This window comes from Anguilla anguilla, chromosome 6 (genome assembly GCF_013347855.1).
Source record: "Anguilla anguilla isolate fAngAng1 chromosome 6, fAngAng1.pri, whole genome shotgun sequence".
NCBI classification, from domain to species: domain Eukaryota; kingdom Metazoa; phylum Chordata; class Actinopteri; order Anguilliformes; family Anguillidae; genus Anguilla; species Anguilla anguilla.
In genome coordinates, this window is record NC_049206.1 from 3,148,640 (window position 1) to 3,168,639 (window position 20,000).

The 20,000-nt window shown below is 52.4% G+C and overlaps 1 protein-coding gene across 1 annotated transcript in view; it reads right to left on the reverse strand.

Annotated features, from left to right (window-relative positions):
* The window catches only part of LOC118229555 (protein unc-13 homolog A-like), a 63,478-nt gene that overhangs the window by 20,823 nt on the left and 22,655 nt on the right, over window positions 1-20,000 (reverse strand). The window contains exons 12-26 of the mRNA XM_035421599.1: window positions 17,598-18,459; window positions 17,305-17,438; window positions 16,946-17,051; window positions 14,982-15,028; window positions 13,077-13,155; window positions 10,378-10,383; window positions 9,474-9,548; window positions 8,811-9,030; window positions 6,733-6,960; window positions 6,209-6,350; window positions 5,550-5,719; window positions 4,919-5,034; window positions 4,434-4,597; window positions 1,389-1,542; window positions 535-603 (exon numbers count right to left, since the gene is read on the reverse strand). Coding sequence (XP_035277490.1) covers window positions 535-603; window positions 1,389-1,542; window positions 4,434-4,597; window positions 4,919-5,034; window positions 5,550-5,719; window positions 6,209-6,350; window positions 6,733-6,960; window positions 8,811-9,030; window positions 9,474-9,548; window positions 10,378-10,383; window positions 13,077-13,155; window positions 14,982-15,028; window positions 16,946-17,051; window positions 17,305-17,438; window positions 17,598-18,459 — 2,572 coding nt within the window. The remainder of the gene's footprint in view (window positions 1-534; window positions 604-1,388; window positions 1,543-4,433; window positions 4,598-4,918; window positions 5,035-5,549; window positions 5,720-6,208; window positions 6,351-6,732; window positions 6,961-8,810; window positions 9,031-9,473; window positions 9,549-10,377; window positions 10,384-13,076; window positions 13,156-14,981; window positions 15,029-16,945; window positions 17,052-17,304; window positions 17,439-17,597; window positions 18,460-20,000) is intronic.

The following is a 20,000-nucleotide window of genomic DNA, read 5'->3' on the forward strand; positions in this document are numbered from 1 at the left end:
CTCCCCTCCCCACCCTCTGGGGTACCACTACGGTGCACATACAGTACAGCACCCCCAGCTCATACACAGAGCAAGCTATCAGGCTATCACTCTGCTGTCTGAAACCTTAGAGGGAGCTTCCACAGTCAGACACACAACGGAACAGGCTGGAATGGAAACGATGACATCACAATACAGGGAGACACACAGGAGAGACCGAGTGAGGTAATGATGTCACAATAAATAAAGAAAACACACAGGAGAGTTGGAATTGCATCACAACACAGTGGACATGCAGGAGTGACCTCACTGAGGTGATGACATCATAGTACAACAGACAGAACGGTTAGAGAGAAGTGATGACATCACAGTACAACTGGCACAGGAAAGACAGAGGGAAGCGATGACATCACAGTACAACTGGCACAGGAAAGACAGAGGGAAGCGATGACATCACAGTACAACTGGCGCAGGAAAGACAGAGGGAAGCGATGACATCACAGTACGACTGGCACAGGAAAGACAGAGGGAAGCGATGACATCACAGTACAGTACCCGGTACATGGAGAGGTCGATCCGTAGGGAGTTATGCAGCTGGTCCAGGAGCTTCACAAACCGCTCTTTCTGTTGAACACACACACACACACACACACACACACACAGACACAAACACATACTTTAATTTTTAACTTTGTTGTACATAACAACAAGAGTCCCAAAATGAACTCCCCCTGCTCAGCTGATGTGTGGTGTGAGCGTTCTAGAACATTCTAGCGCACCGCGTTCCGGTGCCAGCAGGGCCCTGGTGGGCGGCCTGCAGCGGTGCTGGTGGTGCTGGTTAGGATGAGTCAGTCCACTCACCGGCAGTGAGAGAGCCCTTAACAATGCAACATAAAGGCGACTCTCTGCTGCTGCTGTATTATGGTTATATGTCACGTGACCGGGTTTGTACCCGCTCACTGCTTTGGGCTCTCAGTCCCTGCTGGGGGCGGTCTGAGGAGGAAGTCATCACCGGGTGTAAACCCTCGCCTGACCGCGGTCACGTGACCGTCACGCGTGTCAGAGAACACACACGAGCCAAACACATCAGCGGGAGTTACACAGGAGCAGAGAGACCGACAGAGAAAGAGAAGGTAGAAGACAGAGCGAGAGAGAGAGAAAGAGAGAGAAAGAGAGGGTGGGGGAAAGAGTGAGAGAGATAGACGATGATAGAAAGGAAAGGAGAGAGGGTGAGAGAGCGAGCGAGATAGACAGAGAAAGGGAGGGAGAGAAAGAGAGAGGGAGAGACAGTCTTGTAGTTGCCGTGGGCTGAGAACGTTCACAGGATGAGACCGGTGAATTTCGACACCGTGATATCCCACCGTACCCCTGCGCTATCCCACCGTACCCCCGAACCAGAGCTCACTCACCCCGAAGTTGGAGGCGGCGAAGCGGTCGGAGGCGGAGACGTTGTTGGAGGACTGGGTGGTGTGGGCGTAGTAGGCGTTGATGTTGGCCAGCAGGGTGCTCATGACCGCTGGCACGCCCGGGCACATGTATTTGGACGACAGGCAGGCGAAGTGACTGGAGGGAGGGAGGGAGGGAGGGAGAGAACACACAGAGCCCTCCTTAACCCTTTAAAGCTGTGAGGTCACAAATACTTGATTAGAATGTTCTCAGCTGAACATTCTAATGCCGATGTAACAGCAACTGCTGGTAGAATGTTCTGAACTGAACATTCTAATGCTGATGTAACAGTAACTGCTGGTAGAATGTTATGAACTGAACATTCTAATGCTGATGTAACAGTAACTGCTGGTAAAATGTTCCTAACTGAACATTCTAATGCCGATGTAACAGCAACTGTTGGTAGAATGTTCCTAACTGAACATTCTAATGCCGATGTAACAGCAACTGCTGGTAGAACGTTCCTAACTGAAAATTCTAATGCTGGTATAACAGCAACTGCTGATAGAATGTTCTGAACTGAACATTCCTGAAAACCCACTCTTCAAAGGGTGAAAACACTCTACTGCTGGCCAATCAGAACAGCACCAAAGATACTCTATCAATATCCTGTGCAGTGATAATTCTTTATGCAAACCAGGAAGGAATACGGAGCGTGTGAGTGTGTGAGCGTGTGAGCGTGTGAGCGTGTGAGTGTGTGAGCGTGTGAGCTCCTAGCGACGCGCAGTCCGACAGCGGTGATGCATTTCAGAGTCATTTCCTCCTCTGACGTACACCGCAGTGCGATCCCTGCCAAGCCCGTGGATCACACAGACAGCTTTATATACAGACTGCAGGGCGTCTGTGTGTGTGCCAGACACTGGCCTACTGACTGACACGAGGGTAACAGCTCAGACGCCTCACTGCACACGCCCAGCGAATTCATGTCACGGTAAATATCCCAGGGCACTGCCAGGTGCATTACTGAGCGCGTTAATGCAGGGCTCGCATGGGGCAGTACTCTGGGCAATGCACCAATGCATTACTCCGCATTACTCCCAGTGTCTGCACCGAGCGTTCCACAACCTTTGCCTCACGGTAATGCGAGTCTGGGGGGGGGGCTGCATATCGCCATGGTTACCATCGTCATTATTATTATTAATATTACTGCATGACCCTCATCACTGCCTCAGCACTAATGCGGGGGGATGCTTTAAATGGGAATCGATGAGCTGGGGGTGCGTGACGGAGACAGAATCGTTTTTTATTTAAGCCGGGCTTTTTTCCCCGTCGGTGACTGTGGCACGAGTGCACCTCATTTCTCAGGCCAGTGAGTAGGGAATTATTTTTATGATTATAGTTTGGAATTATTTTATTAGCATCACTGCAACACTTCAGAGAGCGATGCCTATTATGCAGCCCTTTAAAATGTGGTGTGGGTTGTGGTTGGGAGTTTGGTAAGAGGCTCAGTGTGGGTTGTGGTTGGGCGTTTGGTAAGAGGCTCAGTGTGGGTTGTGGTTGGGCGTTTGGTAAGAGATCTTGGCTCAGTGTGGGTTGTGGTTGGGCGTTTGGTAAGAGGCTCAGTGTGGGTTGTGGTTGGGAGTTTGGTAAGAGGCTCAGTGTGGGTTGTGGTTGGGAGTTTGGTAAGAGGCTCAGTGTGGGTTGTGGTTGGGGGTTTGGTAAGAGGCTCAGTGTGGGTTGTGGTTGGGAGTTTGGTAAGAGGCTCAGTGTGGGGTGTGGTTGGGGGTTTGGTAAGAGATCTTGGCTCAGTGTGGGTTGTGGTTGGGAGTTTGGTAAGAGGCTCAGTGTGGGTTGTGGTTGGGGGTTTGGTAAGAGGCTCAGTGTGGGTTGTGGTTGGGAGTTTGGTAAGAGGCTCAGTGTAGGTTGTGGTTGGGGGTTTGGTAAGAGGCTCAGTGTGGGTTGTGGTTGGGGGTTTGGTAAGAGGCTCAGTGTGGGTTGTGGTTGGGAGTTTGGTAAGAGGCTCAGTGTGGGTTGTGGTTGGGGGTTTGGTAAGAGGCTCAGTGTGGGTTGTGGTTGGGGGTTTGGTAAGAGGCTCAGTGTGGGTTGTGGTTGGGAGTTTGGTAAGAGGCTCAGTGTGGGTTGTGGTTGGGCGTTTGGTAAGAGGCTCAGTGTGGGTTGTGGTTGGGCGTTTGGTAAGAGGCTCAGTGTGGGTTGTGGTTGGGGGTTTGGTAAGAGGCTCAGTGTGGGTTGTGGTTGGGAGTTTGGTAAGAGATCTTGGCTCAGTGTGGGTTGTGGTTGGGAGTTTGGTAAGAGGCTCAGTGTGGGTTGTGGTTGGGGGTTTGGTAAGAGATCTTGGCTCAGTGTGGGTTGTGGTTGGGAGTTTGGTAAGAGGCTCAGTGTGGGTTGTGGTTGGGGGTTTGGTAAGAGGCTCAGTGTGGGTTGTGGTTGGGAGTTTGGTAAGAGATCTTGGCTCAGTGTGGGTTGTGGTTGGGAGTTTGGTAAGAGGCTCAGTGTGGGTTGTGGTTGGGAGTTTGGTAAGAGGCTCAGTGTGGGTTGTGGTTGGGGGTTTGGTAAGAGGCTCAGTGTGGGTTGTGGTTGGGCGTTTGGTAAGAGATCTTGGCTCAGTGTGGGTTGTGGTTGGGGGTTTGGTAAGAGGCTCAGTGTGGGTTGTGGTTGGGGGTTTGGTAAGAGGCTCAGTGTGGGTTGTGGTTGGGCGTTTGGTAAGAGGCTCAGTGTGGGTTGTGGTTGGGGGTTTGGTAAGAGGCTCAGTGTGGGTTGTGGTTGGGGGTTTGGTAAGAGGCTCAGTGTGGGTTGTGGTTGGGGGTTTGGTAAGAGATCTTGGCTCAGTGTGGGTTGTGGTTGGGAGTTTGGTAAGAGGCTCAGTGTGGGTTGTGGTTGGGGTTTGGTAAGAGGCTCAGTGTGGGTTGTGGTTGGGGGTTCGGTAAGAGGCTCAGTGTGGGTTGTGGTTGGGGGTTCGGTAAGAGGCTCAGTGTGGGTTGTGGTTGGGCGTTTGGTAAGAGGCTCAGTGTGGGTTGTGGTTGGGCGTTTGGTAAGAAGGTGCCGCTCACGTCATGGCCTGGTAGATGGACTCCACGCCGTAGCGCATGGCGAACTCGTCCACGATCTCCTGGGCCGTCTCCTCGAAGTACACCTTCCAGGCGTCGTCGCCCTTGGCGTCCGGGATCTTCACCACGCCCTCGTTCTGCACGTCCGTCAGGTAGTGGAACAGGTGCTGGGGGCAACAGGAGAGGCGGGGCCTGTTAAGATACGCCCACTCCAGATGGTCCTATAGGCCAATTACAGCTTCAGGAAATGTAGCTGGGAAAGTACGTAGCTGGACATATACACAGACACATAGACACTACGGACAGATACACATACACACACACGCATGCACACACACACACACATACCCACACACACCCCCACCCATGTGCGCGCACGCACACCCACACACACACACACACATGCACCCATGCACGCACACACCCACACACATGCACGTGCACGCACACCCACACACGCACCCATGCACACACACACCCCTCCTCACCTCGTGCAGACAGGTGTACTGCACGTGATAGGGTGCCACAGTCTCCTCCCCTTTGATCTCCACGCTGATGTGCATGCGGATGGCTCCGGACACGGCCGATTTGTCCGTACGCTTGTCTGCGCAGACACACACACACACACACACACACACCAGGAGAGCCACCATGTTAAACACACACGTTACATTCTCTCACACTCCCCATGTCATTCCTGCCGCCTCCCTCCCTCTCTCCACCAGTCCCTCACACTCCCTCACTCCTCTCTCCTCTTCCCACTTCTTTTGTTTTTTTCCCTTTCTCTCTCTCTCTCTCTTTCACCTTACTCCTTCTGCCTCTCCAATTAAAATCTAACTTTAAATCATCTTCTTAACTGGCAATGACAAGCACACACAAACATGCCAAAACATATTTATGGAACTGCACGTAACAAAAGGAACAAGGATATTTAGGGTAGCAACGGGGCATTGACCAATCAGATCTCATTACTTATTTAACCCCTCAGAAGAGCAGGTTTTCTAGTCAGCGTTCTAGAACTCCACTGCTTTCCGTCACCAGCAGCGACTGTGACATCAGCATCAGAATGTTCAGTCAAGAATGTTCTCGTAGATCGCACGCTTGTGACGTCACACTGACCCAGGTTGTACCACACGTCCATCTCCCCGCTCAGGGTGCGGACCTCGATGATGGTCTGCCCCAGGAAGTCGTCCGACTCCCGCTTGAAGCGCTGCTTCACGCGCGACTTGATGTCGTCGTCCTCGTCCCACACGCGCACCTTGATGCGGTCCGAGGAGTTGTGGCACTCGCTGGGGAGACGGCGGGAACAGGGCGGGAAACAGGGCGGCGTGAGCCAAGCTACAGAACGCCCGTCCGCCGTTCTCACCGCCATTTCTATTCAACTTAAACCACAACATGGCATTTTATCATCACATTCTCACTCCTGATTTTCCCTTTGCTCTCAATTAATAAAGGATAATAATAATAATAATAATAATAATAATAATAATAATTAACCTTTTTACCCCTAAATTTTTCCTTTGCTCTCAATTAAAAAAGGGTTATTATCATTATTATTATTATTATTATTATTATTATTATTATTACCTGGCACCCTGCAGATGCTAAAATTATGACACAACTGAATGCCACCCTCTCACAGGTAGCGAGTCTCCCACTGGGGACGATAGAGCTTGGCTTTGGGCTACTGGGCGGGACTGGGAGCGAGCGTAAGGGACGCCGGCGACGCACTCGGCGGGACTGGAAGCGAGCGTAAGGGACGCCGGCGACGCACTCACAAGTGGAAGTTCTCCTCCCACACGGGGTTGAGGTTGCCGTAGATGGTCTTGGTCCTCTTCTTGGTCTTGCCCACCTGCACGGTGACGTAGGGGTCGCTGGAGCCCGTCTTGTCCTTGGCCTGGAGGCCCTGGGCGCAGACCACTGTGGCGGAAAGGGGGGGAAGCGTCGCCGCATTGTGATGTCATAATGAGCGGAACATTCTTTAATGGCCATTTAACCCTTCTGGTTTTTCGGAATGCTTTTCAAAAGTCGGCGTTCTAGAACTCCATTGCTTTCACCTGCCAGTAGTGATTGTTAAATCAGCATTTAGAATGTTCAGTTAAGAACATTCTAATCACATATTTGGTATTTCAAATCTCACGCTTTAAATACATAAACATATACACATACACAAAAAATATCAGAAGCTTATGTTCCATGGAGCAAATTGGGTCATGGGGTCAAGGGTACCACTGCTGTGCCCCGCTGCAGAAATCGAACCGGCAACCTCCGGTCAAAGAAACCCTGGTTCCCCGACGCCCACCTGTGATGCTGATCTTGGCGGACCACTTGGAGGTGCCGTCCAGCACGCTCTGCTTGATCTGCTTCATGTGGGTGGCGTGGGTGGCCTTGATCACGCCGAACACCTCCTGGATGAGCTCGAAGATCTCGGGCTTGTTCCTCTCCCGAATCTTCATGCGGTCCTTCAGCACCATGATGATGTTCTGGGTGCGGTCCTCCGCCCCGTGCTTGGAGCTCTTCTCCGCCGCCCCTGGAGCAGAGGCGGGGGTACGGGATGGGCGCGGAAAACAAAAAATAAATAATCACATTTTATTTTCCCTTTTATTTTAACTTCCCTTTCAAATGTGCACCTTTTTCATGCTTTAATGCTTTTAATACTCTTAAAAGACTCTTGTGAGTCCATGCCCTTGTTCTGTTTTACAGTACACTGTTTATATTACATGCTTTTTTCATCTCTATAAAGCATATTTATAAAGCTGCAAATGAATAAAACTGCTATAAAAAAGTTTTTATTGTTCAATTAAAAAAAAAGCAAAAAGAGTTCTGACAGGGAAGCATTCACATTCCTGAACTTGTACATATATAGTGGAATAGTATAGTGGTAGTATAAATATAGTGGTATAGTATACATGGTGATATAGATGCAGTTGTATAGATGTAGAGGTATAGTATGTGGTGGTTTAGATGTAGCTGTAGTGGTATAGTACGTGGTGGTATAGATGTAGTGGTATAGTATGTAGCGGTATAGTATGTGGTGGTTTAGATGTAGTGGTATAGTATGTGGTGATATAGTTGTAGTGGTATAGTATGTGCTGGTATAGACGTAGTGGTATAGTATGTGGTGGTACAGACGTAGTGGTATAGTATGTGGTGGTATAGACGTAGTGGTATAGTATGTGGTGGTATAGACGTAGTGGTACAGTATGTGGTGATATAGTTGTAGCGGTATAGATGAAGAGGTATATATAGTATATAGTGGTATAGTATGTGGTGGTATAGACGTAGTGGTATAGTATGCAGTGGTATAGAAGTAGTGGTATAGTATGTAGCAGTACAGTATGTGGTGGTATAGATGTAGTGGTACAGTATGTAGTGGTATAGTATGTGGTGGTATAGACGTAGTGGTATAGTATGTGGTGGTATAGATGTAGTGGTATAGTATGTAGCGGTATAGTATGTGGTGGTTTAGATGTAGTGGTATAGTATGTGGTGATATAGTTGTAGTGGTATAGTATGTGCTGGTATAGACGTAGTGGTATAGTATGTGGTGGTACAGACGTAGTGGTATAGTATGTGGTGGTATAGACGTAGTGGTATAGTATGTGGTGGTATAGACGTAGTGGTACAGTATGCAGTGGTATAGAAGTAGTGGTATAGTATGTAGCAGTACAGTATGTGGTGGTATAGATGTAGTGGTACAGTATGTAGTGGTATAGTATGTGGTGGTATAGACGTAGTGGTATAGTATGTGGTGGTATAGACATAGCGGTATAGTATGTGGGGGTATAGTATGTGGTGGTACAGACGTAGTGGTATAGTATGTGGTGGTACAGACGTAGTGGTATAGTATGTGGTGGTATAGATGTAGTGGTATAGTATGTGGTGGTATAGACGTAGTGGTACAGTATGCAGTGGTATAGAAGTAGTGGTATAGTATGTAGCAGTACAGTATGTGGTGGTATAGATGTAGTGGTACAGTATGTAGTGGTATAGTATGTGGTGGTATAGACGTAGTGGTATAGTATGTGGTGGTATAGACATAGCGGTATAGTATGTGGGGGTATAGTATGTGGTGGTACAGACGTAGTGGTATAGTATGTGGTGGTACAGACGTAGTGGTACAGTATGTGGTGGTATAGATGTAGTGGTATAGTATGTGGTGGTATAGACGTAGTGGTATAGTGTGTGGTGGTATAGACATAGCGGTATACTATGTGGTCGTACAGACGTAGTGGTATAGTATGTGGTGGTATAGATGTAGTGGTATAGTATGTGGTGGTATAGACGTAGCGGTATAGTATGTGGTGGTATAGGCATAGTGGTACAGTATGTGGTGGTATAGACGTAGTGGCATAGTACAGGCCTGTAGGCCTGACTCACTCTGCAGGCAGTCGGCGTTCAGCAGGTCCTGGCACTTCTCGTGGCACTTGACCCCGCACTCGGAGCACCTCATGCCCTGGCGGGCGATGCCCCACAGCAGCCCCTCACACTCGTAGCAGTAGGTGGGCGTGGTTGCCGTCCACACCTCGAAGTTGTGGGGCGTGGTGCAGGAGATGGGGTAGATCAGCGCCTGCAGGGTCTTCTTATACACGTGGCTCTTCTGCAGGTGGGGGAGAGGAGTGAGGGGGGCGAGTGGGGGGGGGGGGTCGGGGGAAGGTGGGTAACGTGTGAGGCGAGGCCGACAGGCTGACACACAAACATTCCAAATCCTATAATTCATTAGTCCTAAATATTCAACTGGGGGTCCCCGAAGGTACTGCAGGGGGTTCCTGGGAAGACTTGACACTGATTTACACACATAGAGGTCATGACCCTAGCTGGGCCAATGGGAGATACAGACAGACAGACGGACGGAAGGACGGATGGATGGACGGATGGACGGACGGATGGATGAACAGACGGATGAACGGGTGGGAGATGCAGACAGACAGATGGATGGAAGGACGAATCGATGCACAGAAGGATGGACGGATGGACGGACAGAAGGACAGACGGATGAGCGAATGAAAGGGTGAAAAGGAGGGAGAAGACGCTCAGACCCACCAGCTCCTCGTTGTTCAGCGTGCTGCAGGCCATCGCCGAGGTGATCCCCGCCTTGCGAGAGTTCTGGACCAGAGACTGGAGCCCGGGACACACGGACAGACGGACACACACATGGACACACAGACAGACACACGAACAGACAGACAGACAGACAGACAGGCAGGCAGACAGACAGACACACACACACACACACACACAGACAGACAGACAGACAGACATACAGACAAACACACAGACAGACAGACAGACATACACAGACAGACAAACACATGGACACACAGACAGACAGTCAAATGGTCAAACAGACACACGGACAGAAAGACAGACATCAGATAAAATAAATGAAGGAAACACAAGTTTTTTTTGGCTGACTCTATTGACATTTGTCAACACCGCCATGACATACTGTATGTCAATCAAGCGGAACGCCAGACAGACAAATTAGAACCTGAGACCGGCCTTCAGGCTGAAGAAACAGCTCAGCTCTGTGGAATGTTCTGCTGAAGGTGTTTGCTGCAATGCGTAGGAGTGGTCCTCAACCTTCTATACACGGCTTTCATAGTCAGGTTTTTGAGAATGCGTCACCATAAAAAAAAAAGCTTTTCAAATGAATTCAGCCAAATATTGTCAAGTTTCCTTGAGTTTGCGTCGACGTTGAAGCACAGTGCCCAGAACTCTAAAGTTTTTAATTTATTTATTGTAATTCCTACACAGGTCACCCGATGTAGATGCAAGTACTCTCATTCTAAAGCTGACAGTTTTAAAACACCGTTTTACTGTTTCATTTCAAATTCAGTGTGCAGGAATACAAAAGAACAAAAGTTGTGTCACTGCCCAAATACTTATGGACCTCACTGCCTATGTGCGGTGTACTTCTGCTCTGTGTGTTTAATGGGGTACTCACCATGGCCTGTCCCAGGATAGTCGGGGGGTAAGGGGGAGACAGGAGAAAGTGTGAGATCATCACGAATTTACCTTCCACAGACCAACAGGCACAACCACCAGGACAGACAGACAGACAGGCAGACAGACGGACGGGAGAAGAGGCAGAATAGATGAACAGATAGGAGCGCAAGCACGTCTGCATGAGGGACGAGTGAGCCCTGGGGATGGAGGGAACGGAGGGAGGGAGGGAGGGAGGGAGTGATGGGGAGGGGAAAAAGGCAAACGGAGAGAAAGAAAGAGCTCAGAACACAGAAACGAAGAGGTGGAGAAGGAGGAGTGTTCGGGGAAGGAGGTGTTTCCTCAAAAAGTGGAGATGGAGGACCCTGTCTTTGGCACAGGAGAGAGAGAGAGTGGAGCGAGAGCGAGAGAGAAAGAGAGAAAGAGCAAAAAACTTGGATTCCACTGGTTCCTCTGATTTTAACATTCACAATTGATTTTAGACAGACATGTACATATAAACTGGACAATGCCCTTCATTACAATAATGTGAATTCCAAACAATAATAATAAAAGCAATAAGATTAGATCACTGGTCAGTTTGATAGCTTCTGTATTCACATGTTACTCATGGAAACCAGCTGGAATCCAAACTTCCTGCTGTCTCCACAAAGACAGGAAGTTAGCACACACCCCGGGAGGGGGGAGGGGCCTCATGCAGATGACCTCATGGATGACCCCAACGAAGTGAAGTGGAGGTGCACCCAGATCGTCCGCCCCAGTCTCCTTAAATTTGTTTCGGCCATTAAAAAAAAATCACATTTATCCAAAGAGTCACATGACAGGGTAAGGAGGTCAGTCCCAGCTCGGAATATTGGGCTGAAAACACTGCTTTTTGTCTTGAGTTCTTACATGAAGTAAATTAATATAACCCCGGGAGGGGAGGGAGGGGATGGATAATAGATAGTTATGATTCAATAAAACTGAGAGGACGGATTAGATTGGCCTCTGTGAGGCAGAGAGTGCATCTAATGCACCAAAATGTAAGTTAATAATAATAATAATTATTATTATTTTTTAATGGCAAGCCTTTTAGCATAGGGAGTGCGAGGCTTCGTGAAACCCAAAAATGGGCGGGGCTAGCGTACGCCCGTCACGAGCAAATTCGCTGATTTGAACCAACGAATGTTTCCTGCTGTGACGGGCACGACGTTTTGATTGGCTAAAACAAGTCGAGTGATTGACGGCTCGTGGTAGCTCCGCCCACGTGCCTCGCGAAACCTCGCGCTACCTCGCTTCGCGGTTTCGTCCGGTCCAGCACCGGCTCCCGGCAGGACCGCGAAAAGAAAACGAAACGAAGAAAAGCAGAACAAGGACGAGAGGAAGAGGAAGTGAAATGTGGGCGGGGCTACAGAGGGTGCGGATGCAGAACGAATGAGGTTTCTAGAGGAATGCCCCCTGAAACCCCTCCCACCCGCCCCCCCCCCCCCCCGTCCGCCCAATCAAAGCAAAGCTCCGCCTCTTCCTCACCAGGTCGCTGACAAAGGGGAGGGACTTGCGCCGCGGCTTAATGTCGGGCATGCTGTCAATGCTACGGAGAAAATTAACCACCGCTCCACTGCACACACCACACGGGAAAAAACAGAACAATAAACAAAACCAAAAAAAAAGGGCAAAACCAGAGACAGACAGACACACAAACACAAACGGCAACAGGGAGGGAGTGGGGGGGAGAGAGAGAGAGAGAGAGAGAAAGAGGGAGGGAGAGAGAGAGAAAGAGAAGGGAAACTGAGCTTAATAAACCAGCAGAAGCAAAAACAAATAAACAGAAAATTCAACAAAGCCAGAGAGAGAACTAAAAAACCGGCAAATGATTGAAAAGAAGGGACGGGGGGGCGAGGCCTGAGTCTCCCAGCAGCCATTGGGCCTGCAGAGGAGAGTCAGTCATCTGGGCTTGGGGGGGGGGCGGCAACCAATCAGAAAGAGGTGGCCAAGATTTACTGAGGTTCACCGGGTGGGCGCGGGAGGGGAGGGGCCAGCCAATCGGGGAGCAGCAGAACAGCTCCTCGAGCCAATCATGGAAGAGAAGGACAGGGGTGCCAGGGAGACACAGCACGGGGAGCTGAGGAGTTAGCGCGTGTGGCCAGTGAACTTTCCGGAAATGGAGGCGCGACCCGTTAAAGCGACACCGAGCAAATTAAAAAGGGCGATGGGTTCGACCGACGCCCTGCCACGCCCAGAGGCCACGGCGTGCGGACGGCGAACATGAGAAGGTTCTAGAAAGACAGAGAGAGAGAGGACGAGTGAAAGAGGGAGACAGAGAGAGATATAGCGCAACAGAGAGAAGCCCAATATCATAGCGTATTAAGGGGGTGGGGATGGGGGGGGGGGGGGGGAAGCAGGATCAGCGGTACCCCTGGAAGGGCTGGGGCGTTAGCATGAATAGCATGGCTGACAGAAACAGAATGTGAGAGGCTGACTGGATGATTGACAGGGAGGACTGACGAATGGCAGCTGGCTAGGGAATGGGGAAGATAGAAGTAATGATATGGTGGATGTGGGAGGGCTATAAAATGGAAGGTTATGAGGGTGGGGGGGGGGGGGGTCGGTCTAAGTCTAACGGGAACCAAACGCAGTTCACATAGAGGGGGAGATGGGACAGGGGGCGGTGCTGGGGTGCAGGGGGGTGGGGTGTAGGGGGGTGGGGTTCGTATCTCTCACCAAATCTCTAACTAGAGGGATGGCTTTCCTCTTTCGTAGGTCCGGCATGCTGTCTATACTATATAGCGCCCCGCCAGGCCTGTGGAGAAACAGCAACGCTGGAGTGACCGGATGACTGACACCACTCGAGGCACAGACGCTGACGGAGGAACCCCCCCGTGGGATCGGAGGGTGCCTACAGACCAGCACTGACCAGCAAAAACCAGCGCCAACCTGCACAGATCAGTACAGAGTATGGACCAATGCAGATCAGCACAGACCAGTACTGACCAGCAAAGACCAGAACCAACTTGCACAGACCAGCACAGACCTGCACAGATCAGCACAGACCAGCACAGACCTGCACAGACCAGCACAGATCAGCACAGACCAGCACAGGTCAGCACAGGTCAGCACAGGTCAGCACAGACCAGCACAGGCCAGCGCAGGTCAGACAGCAGACAGGCTGTTCTGTCGCCCCGCCATGTTGGCACACTGACAGAGTAATTAGGAGGCTGGCAGACACAGAATCCTGTGCAGGAATAAAAGGGGGGTGGGGTCGGGGGGGGGGGGGGGGGCAAGCACAGAAAGACCAGGGCATTAACCCGGTGTCTGGCTCCCCACAGTCTCCACACTCACCTGTACAGCCAACATAAGCACCTCCTAGGAGGAGAGACTGGAAGTTCCTCACACATGCACTCTCTCCCACACAGGAGGAGGAGGAGGAGGAGGAGGAGGAGGAGGAAGAATGTGCTTTCTGCCCGACTCCTCCACACCAGCACCTCTTTCTAAAATAGAGCTTATCTGAGCCTCCCTCTGCTCAGAGCGAGAGAGCCAGGATGAAGTATCCCACACACACACACACGCGCACACACACACACTCACACACACACACGCACACACTCACACACGCGCACACACACACACACACTCTGCTCCTTTTCACTGTGAACCCACACACACACACACACACACACACACACACACACTCTGCTCCTTTTCACTGTGAACCCACACACACACACACACACACACACACACTCTGCTCCTTTTCACTGTGAACCCACACACACACACACACACGGAGGCACGCACGTGGACACACCCCCACACCATGAATAAAGGTGAGGGAAGCACTGCGGAAAAGATAAGAAAAATGTCTCTCTGTCTCTCTCTCTCTCCCTCTCCCCCTCTCTCTCTCTCTCTCTCTCTCTCTCTCTCTCGCCCCATGTCCTGATGCACTGCGGGTCATAAAACACCAGGCCTGGAGATCCGAGCGCCTCCACCCCCAGTCTTCCGGCCCGTTCTGCCCGCACCTCGTTCTGCCCGCACGCCCGGGGCTCTACCGCGTGCGGAGTGTGGGGCGTGTGCGGCGTGATCTGTACCACACACGGGCTCTAGCGTGTGGTGTGTGGGGCGTGATCTCTACCACACACGGGCTCTAGCGTGTGCGGTGTGTGGGGCGTGATCTCTACCACACACGGGCTCTACCGTGTGCTGCGTGTGGGGCGTGTGTGGTGTGTGGGGCGTGATCTCTACCACACACGGGCTCTAGCGTGTGGTGTGTGGGGCGTGATCTCTACCACACACAGGCTCTAGCGTGTGGGGTGTGTGGGGCGTGATCTCTACCACACACGGGCTCTAGCGTGTGCGGCGTGTGCGGTGTGTGGGGCGTGATCTCTACCACACACGGGCTCTAGCGTGTGCGGCGTGATCTCTACCACACACGGGCTCTAGCGTGTGGGGCGTGATCTCTACCACACACGGGCTCTTGCAGTTCAGATGAAAACTGTCACGGGCTGCCGCGCCTCTCCCTCATGCAACATTAATGACCTCTAAATCCTGAGCCTCGTTTCCATTATTTAAAGGCCGAGAGGTTTTAGGACTGCTGGAGATGTGGAGAGGATGGGGGGGGGGGGAACTTACCCTCCTTTAAACCACAGTGATTGAGAGCCGCCCGACTCCCCACGAGCCTATAGAAAGAGAGAGAGGAGGCGGGGTTAGTGTGTCGACGGCCAATCAGCTCGTCACAACGGTGGGGGCATACATCATTGAGCCTGGGTGCACGCTGAGTGGCTCTAAGCACTGATGTAGTTCCCTTCATTGCTCTCCTGGGCATTCCTCGGCTGGAAAGCTCTGCTACACTAGCATCTCATCCGGGCGTAAAAGCCCCCAGGACCCTGCGCTCAGGAGATACAGACGCAGACGCACGCGGGTCCTCCGGTCAACGGGCGGGGCCCGCGTTTTCCTTCGCCGTCCGCGTGACTGAGGCCGTGAGCGCGCACCCTACGCAAGTACGCCAACACGAGCGGCGACGCCAGGCCGACACGCTGCGAACGCACCGCGGCTCAGCGGTGCACACTCCGCTCCGGTCCTCCAGTCCTCCAGGGGGCGATCCAGGACAGTGGTGAAAAGACAGAGCGGAAGAAAACGCAAACAGAAGAAGACAGCTCCGTCCTGCCGTTGCCTGCTGTAGCGCCCCCTCGCTGTGATGCCCGGCACTGCAGCTCGCGCCTGCGTTGCGTTAAGAGTTTCAGGCGACACGTTTTAGAACGCGACCGCAAACGGACTGGTCTACGTTCACGTGCTTACGGGGGGGTGCGTTCTGGGCCTGAAGCTGAATATTAGCAATAAGTACAGAAACGATGCTGCTTGGATCTACCTCTAATTAACTACGTACAGCACCAGTGACACTGCCGTTCTCCATAAATGTTAGAAAGGAGTTTTTAATGACGCTATTAATTTAATTTATCGAGCTGTTGAAATAACTTGATGCGTTATTAAAAGTAGCAAACAGCTTGCCGTTAGGGTTTTATAATAACTAGGCTCGACTTCATTCAGGTCCTGATTTTTTTCATTTTAATTTCAGTCATCTGGAATTATTACCACGACACTGAAGAACAAGGAACTCTTGATTCATAATAACTTGAAAAAGCAATAAAGAAGATTCTTGGGATATTTCTACAGCCTAATTTGAAAAATGACTTTCAAAGCAAACTTAGAGCTAACCGCACCGCAAGAGATTTAAAGGCAAAACTATAACACCATTACTATTATGTGACAACCTCAACATTCAGGACACACCCACCTCCTGTCAGACTCCTCCAGTCTCGGCCAATCAGAAGGAACGATATGAGAATCGCAATGGAAATGAAATACTGAAAGGAAAGAAAAAAAAGATGGCAGCATACAAACAAAACAATAGAATGAAAAAAGTTTAAAAAAATAAAAAGATACACAAGCAAATAATAAGTTGCGAAATGAATCATTGAAAAATAGCAACAGTTTACAAATATTGCTTACTGCAAATGGAAAATAAAAAAAAAACAAGCATATGATAATAAAACAGTAAATCAATCAAAAAGAAGCAGGAGAATGACCCTTAACTTGCCACTGGGAAATCCAGGATTTCACTCGTTTTCTTTCTGGTTAGTTTAGCTAGGACTGAAAAACGGCCAATTTACGACAGGACAATCTGCAGGGGATCATGGGAAGGGGACTGTCCCCAACCAACCGAGGGAAACACCTGTTCAGCGTCCCATCACAGGCCCAGTATCACTAGGGAGGGGGTAGGGCCTGTTGCCAGGGGGAGGGACCTGTTGCCAAGGGCGATGGCTGAGTACCAGGGGGTGAAGCCAGTTACTGGGGGGGGTGGGGCCTGTTGCAAGGGGTGGGGCCAGTTACTGGGGGGGTGGGGCCTGTTGCAAGGGGTGGGGCCAGTTACTGGGGGGTGGGGCCTGTTGCCAGGGGTGGGGCCAGTTACTGGGGGGGTGGGGCCTGTTGCAAGGGGTGGGGCCAGTTACTGGGGGGATGGGGCCTGTTGCCAGGGGTGGGGCCAGTTACTGGGGGGGTGGGGCCTGTTGCCAGGGGCGGGGCCTACCGAACCGTACCTCCTGTAGCTGCTGCCGGACCTTATCGAACAGCCGCAGCCAGTTGGCCTTGGCGCGAGCCGCAGAGTCCACTTCCTCCTGGGGCTCCTCCTCCTCCAGAACACAGCTGAGAGAGGGAGGGAGGGAGGGGCAGAGAGAGAGAGGGAGAGAGAGAGAGGGAGGGAGGGGCAGAGAGAGAGAGGGAGAGAGAGAGAGGGAGGGAGGAGGAGAGAGAAAAGAGAGGGAGACAGATAACAAAATAGATAACATCAGTGGCGAACGCAGAGCAGTCATCATTCCTCTTCCTTGTTTACGAGCCGCAGCAGAGCGGAGTCAGCAGGGCTGACGAAGAGGGGTGACTGGTAACCGTGGTGACGGACCTGTCGGGCGTGGGCTCCTCCTCCTCCAGGGGCGATTCGGGAGGGGGGCTCTCTGTGTAGGGGGGCTCCTCTTCCGAGAGCAGAAGGGGCTCCTCCGCTGGGACAGGGGGCTGGGCGGTGGAGGGGGGAGGGGCCTGCTCCGTGGGGGCAGGGGGCGTGGCCTCGTGGGGCGGGGCCTGGGCTGAGGCGGGGCCAGGCGGCTGACTCGCTGCCGCGGGGAGAGGCTGCTGGAACGCTGGGCCCGCTTTCTGGAACCCCGGGGCAGGAGAAGGCTGGGGGGCGGGGCCACTCGCCTGGAACGTCGGGGCGGGAGAAGGCTGGGGGGCGGGGCCACTCGCCTGGAACGTCGGGGCGGGAGAAGGCTGGGGGGCGGGGCCACTCGCCTGGAACGTCGGGGCGGGAGAAGGCTGGGGGGCGGGGCCACTCGTCTGGAACGTCGGGACTGGGGACGGCTGGGAGGCGGGGCCAGCTCTCTGGAACAAGGGGGCGGAGGGAGTCTGGGGGGCGGGGCCAGTCTGCTGGAACATGGGGGCAGCGGGCTGGGCTGCGGGGGCAGGGGGCTGACTGGCGGCCATAGGGGGAGGGGCCTGGGAAATAGGGGGCCTACCCCCGGCAACTGGGAGCTGTGGTGGGGGGAGGGACTTCGGCTGAGTGGGCGGGGCCTGAGAGGGGGCGGGGCCCTGAGGAGGCTGCTGCTTGTTGAGGGAGGCCTGCTTCTCCAGGGGGGGGCGGGCGCTGGCTGGGGTCTCGGGCAGCAGGGCTGCAGGGGCGGGCCCAGTAGGGGTGGGGGTGTAGGGGGCCTCCTGGTCCTCGTTTAGGGGCTCCTCCGGGGGGTACAGGTCCTCCTCCTCGTAGATCATCTCGTCCTCGTAGGCCCCCTCCTCTCCCTCGTCCCCGTACAGGGCCCCCTCCTCGCCCCCGTCCCGGCTGTACCCCCCCTCGTCGCTGTACACCCCCTGGGGGTCGTCGGGGTCCCAGTCCGGGGAGTCCCGGCTGCAGGTGTAGCTGACGGAGGAGTGGCAGGAGTGGTAGGAGTCGTTTTCGTCGTAGAACTCGCCCCGCAGGCCGTCCCGGTACCCCCCCGGCCCAAAGTCCTCACTCAGCTGGGAGCTGCCCTGACTGAGCTCCCCCGACGAGGCGTAGCTGCCCGTGGGACTGGGGGGGTGGGGGGGGGGGGGGGGGGGGGGGGGGGGAGGGGGGGGAAGAGAGAGAGAGAGGGGGAGTGGGGTGGAGGGGGAGAAAGGGTGGGAAGAAAGAGAGAGCGGGGGGGTAGACAGAGAGGGGGAGAGAGAGAGTTAGAGAGAAGGGGGTAAGAGGGGTAAGAGGGAAGAGAGAGATGGAGAGACAAAGACCCAGAGAGAGATGGAGAGAGCATGGAGGGAAAGAGAGGAGGGAGGGAGGGAAGGAGAAAGAGTGATAGAGAGGGAAAGGGAGCGGGAGGGGATGTTGAGACAGGAAAAATGGGAGGGGGAGTGACAGAAAGAGGGAAGGAGAAAAAGAGAGAAAGGATTGGAGCAGATGAAGATAAAGGGGTAAAGGAAAGGGAGGGGGTGGGGAGAGGCATAATAGAGGGAGGGAGAGAAGAGAGAGAGTAAGTTTTAATGAAACTTCACTTTATCATCATGTGAAATGCATCCCATCACGTGTAATATAATTACTCAGAGTAGCACGGAATTCATCCAACACCCCCCCCCCCCCCCCCCCCCCCCCCTCCAATATTACACACCCAGCAGTACAAATGTCATAAATCATCTCCAAACTCCTTCCATCATAGATCACAGTATGCCAGCGATACGTAACATCCCAGCACAAATGCACAGATCAGACGCAGAGAGAGAGAAAGAGCTAGAGAGAGAGAGACGGGGGAGAGACAGAGAGAGGGAAAGAGTGAGAGAGAGAGAGAGAGAGAGAGAGAGAGAGAGAGAGCACAAGAGCATAACAGATTTCTGTATTGTACAGAATACGTACAACAATTATTGAGTCTAGATGTTCTGCAGCAGGTGTTATAGATGTACAGTATTTATGGCCAAAAAGGCATTTGAAATCCGATTTTTAAAGAGGAAAGAGACAGACAGACAGACAGAGAGACAGATGTATTAATAGACAGACATACAGACATACAGACAAAAAAGCTGATCATTTTCCAAAGGGAGGAAATTAGTCTGTCAATTATCAACAGTCTGTCAGGACGCATCGAAGGGGAGCAGGGCAACAAGACGAGCGTGAGCAGGCCAACAAGACGAACGGGAGCAGGCCAACAAGACGAGCGTGAGCAGGGCAACAAGACGAGTGTGAGCAGGCCAACAAGACGAGCGTGAGCAGGCCAACAAGACGAGCGGGAGCAGGCCAACAAGACGAGCGTGAGCAGGCCAACAAGACGAGCGTGAGCAGGGCAACAAGACGAGCGTGAGCAGGGCAACAAGACGAGCGTGAGCAGGCCAACAAGACGAGCGTGAGCAGGCCAACAAGACGAGCGTGAGATGGTGGAGTACAGACGGAAAGCGTGATAGAACTGTAAATACGAGGGGGGGGCGAGTATAAATGTCCCAGTGGAGCAGTCAGAATGGCTCACTGGAAAAGTGTGTGGGGGGGCTGTCTTTCATTTTAAATCCATTGAAGAGCAAGCAGGTTTTCTTTTTTTTCCCTGTTGTTTTTTCCCCCAAAATTCCGATGTTCTAGAGCTCCATCGTCACCTT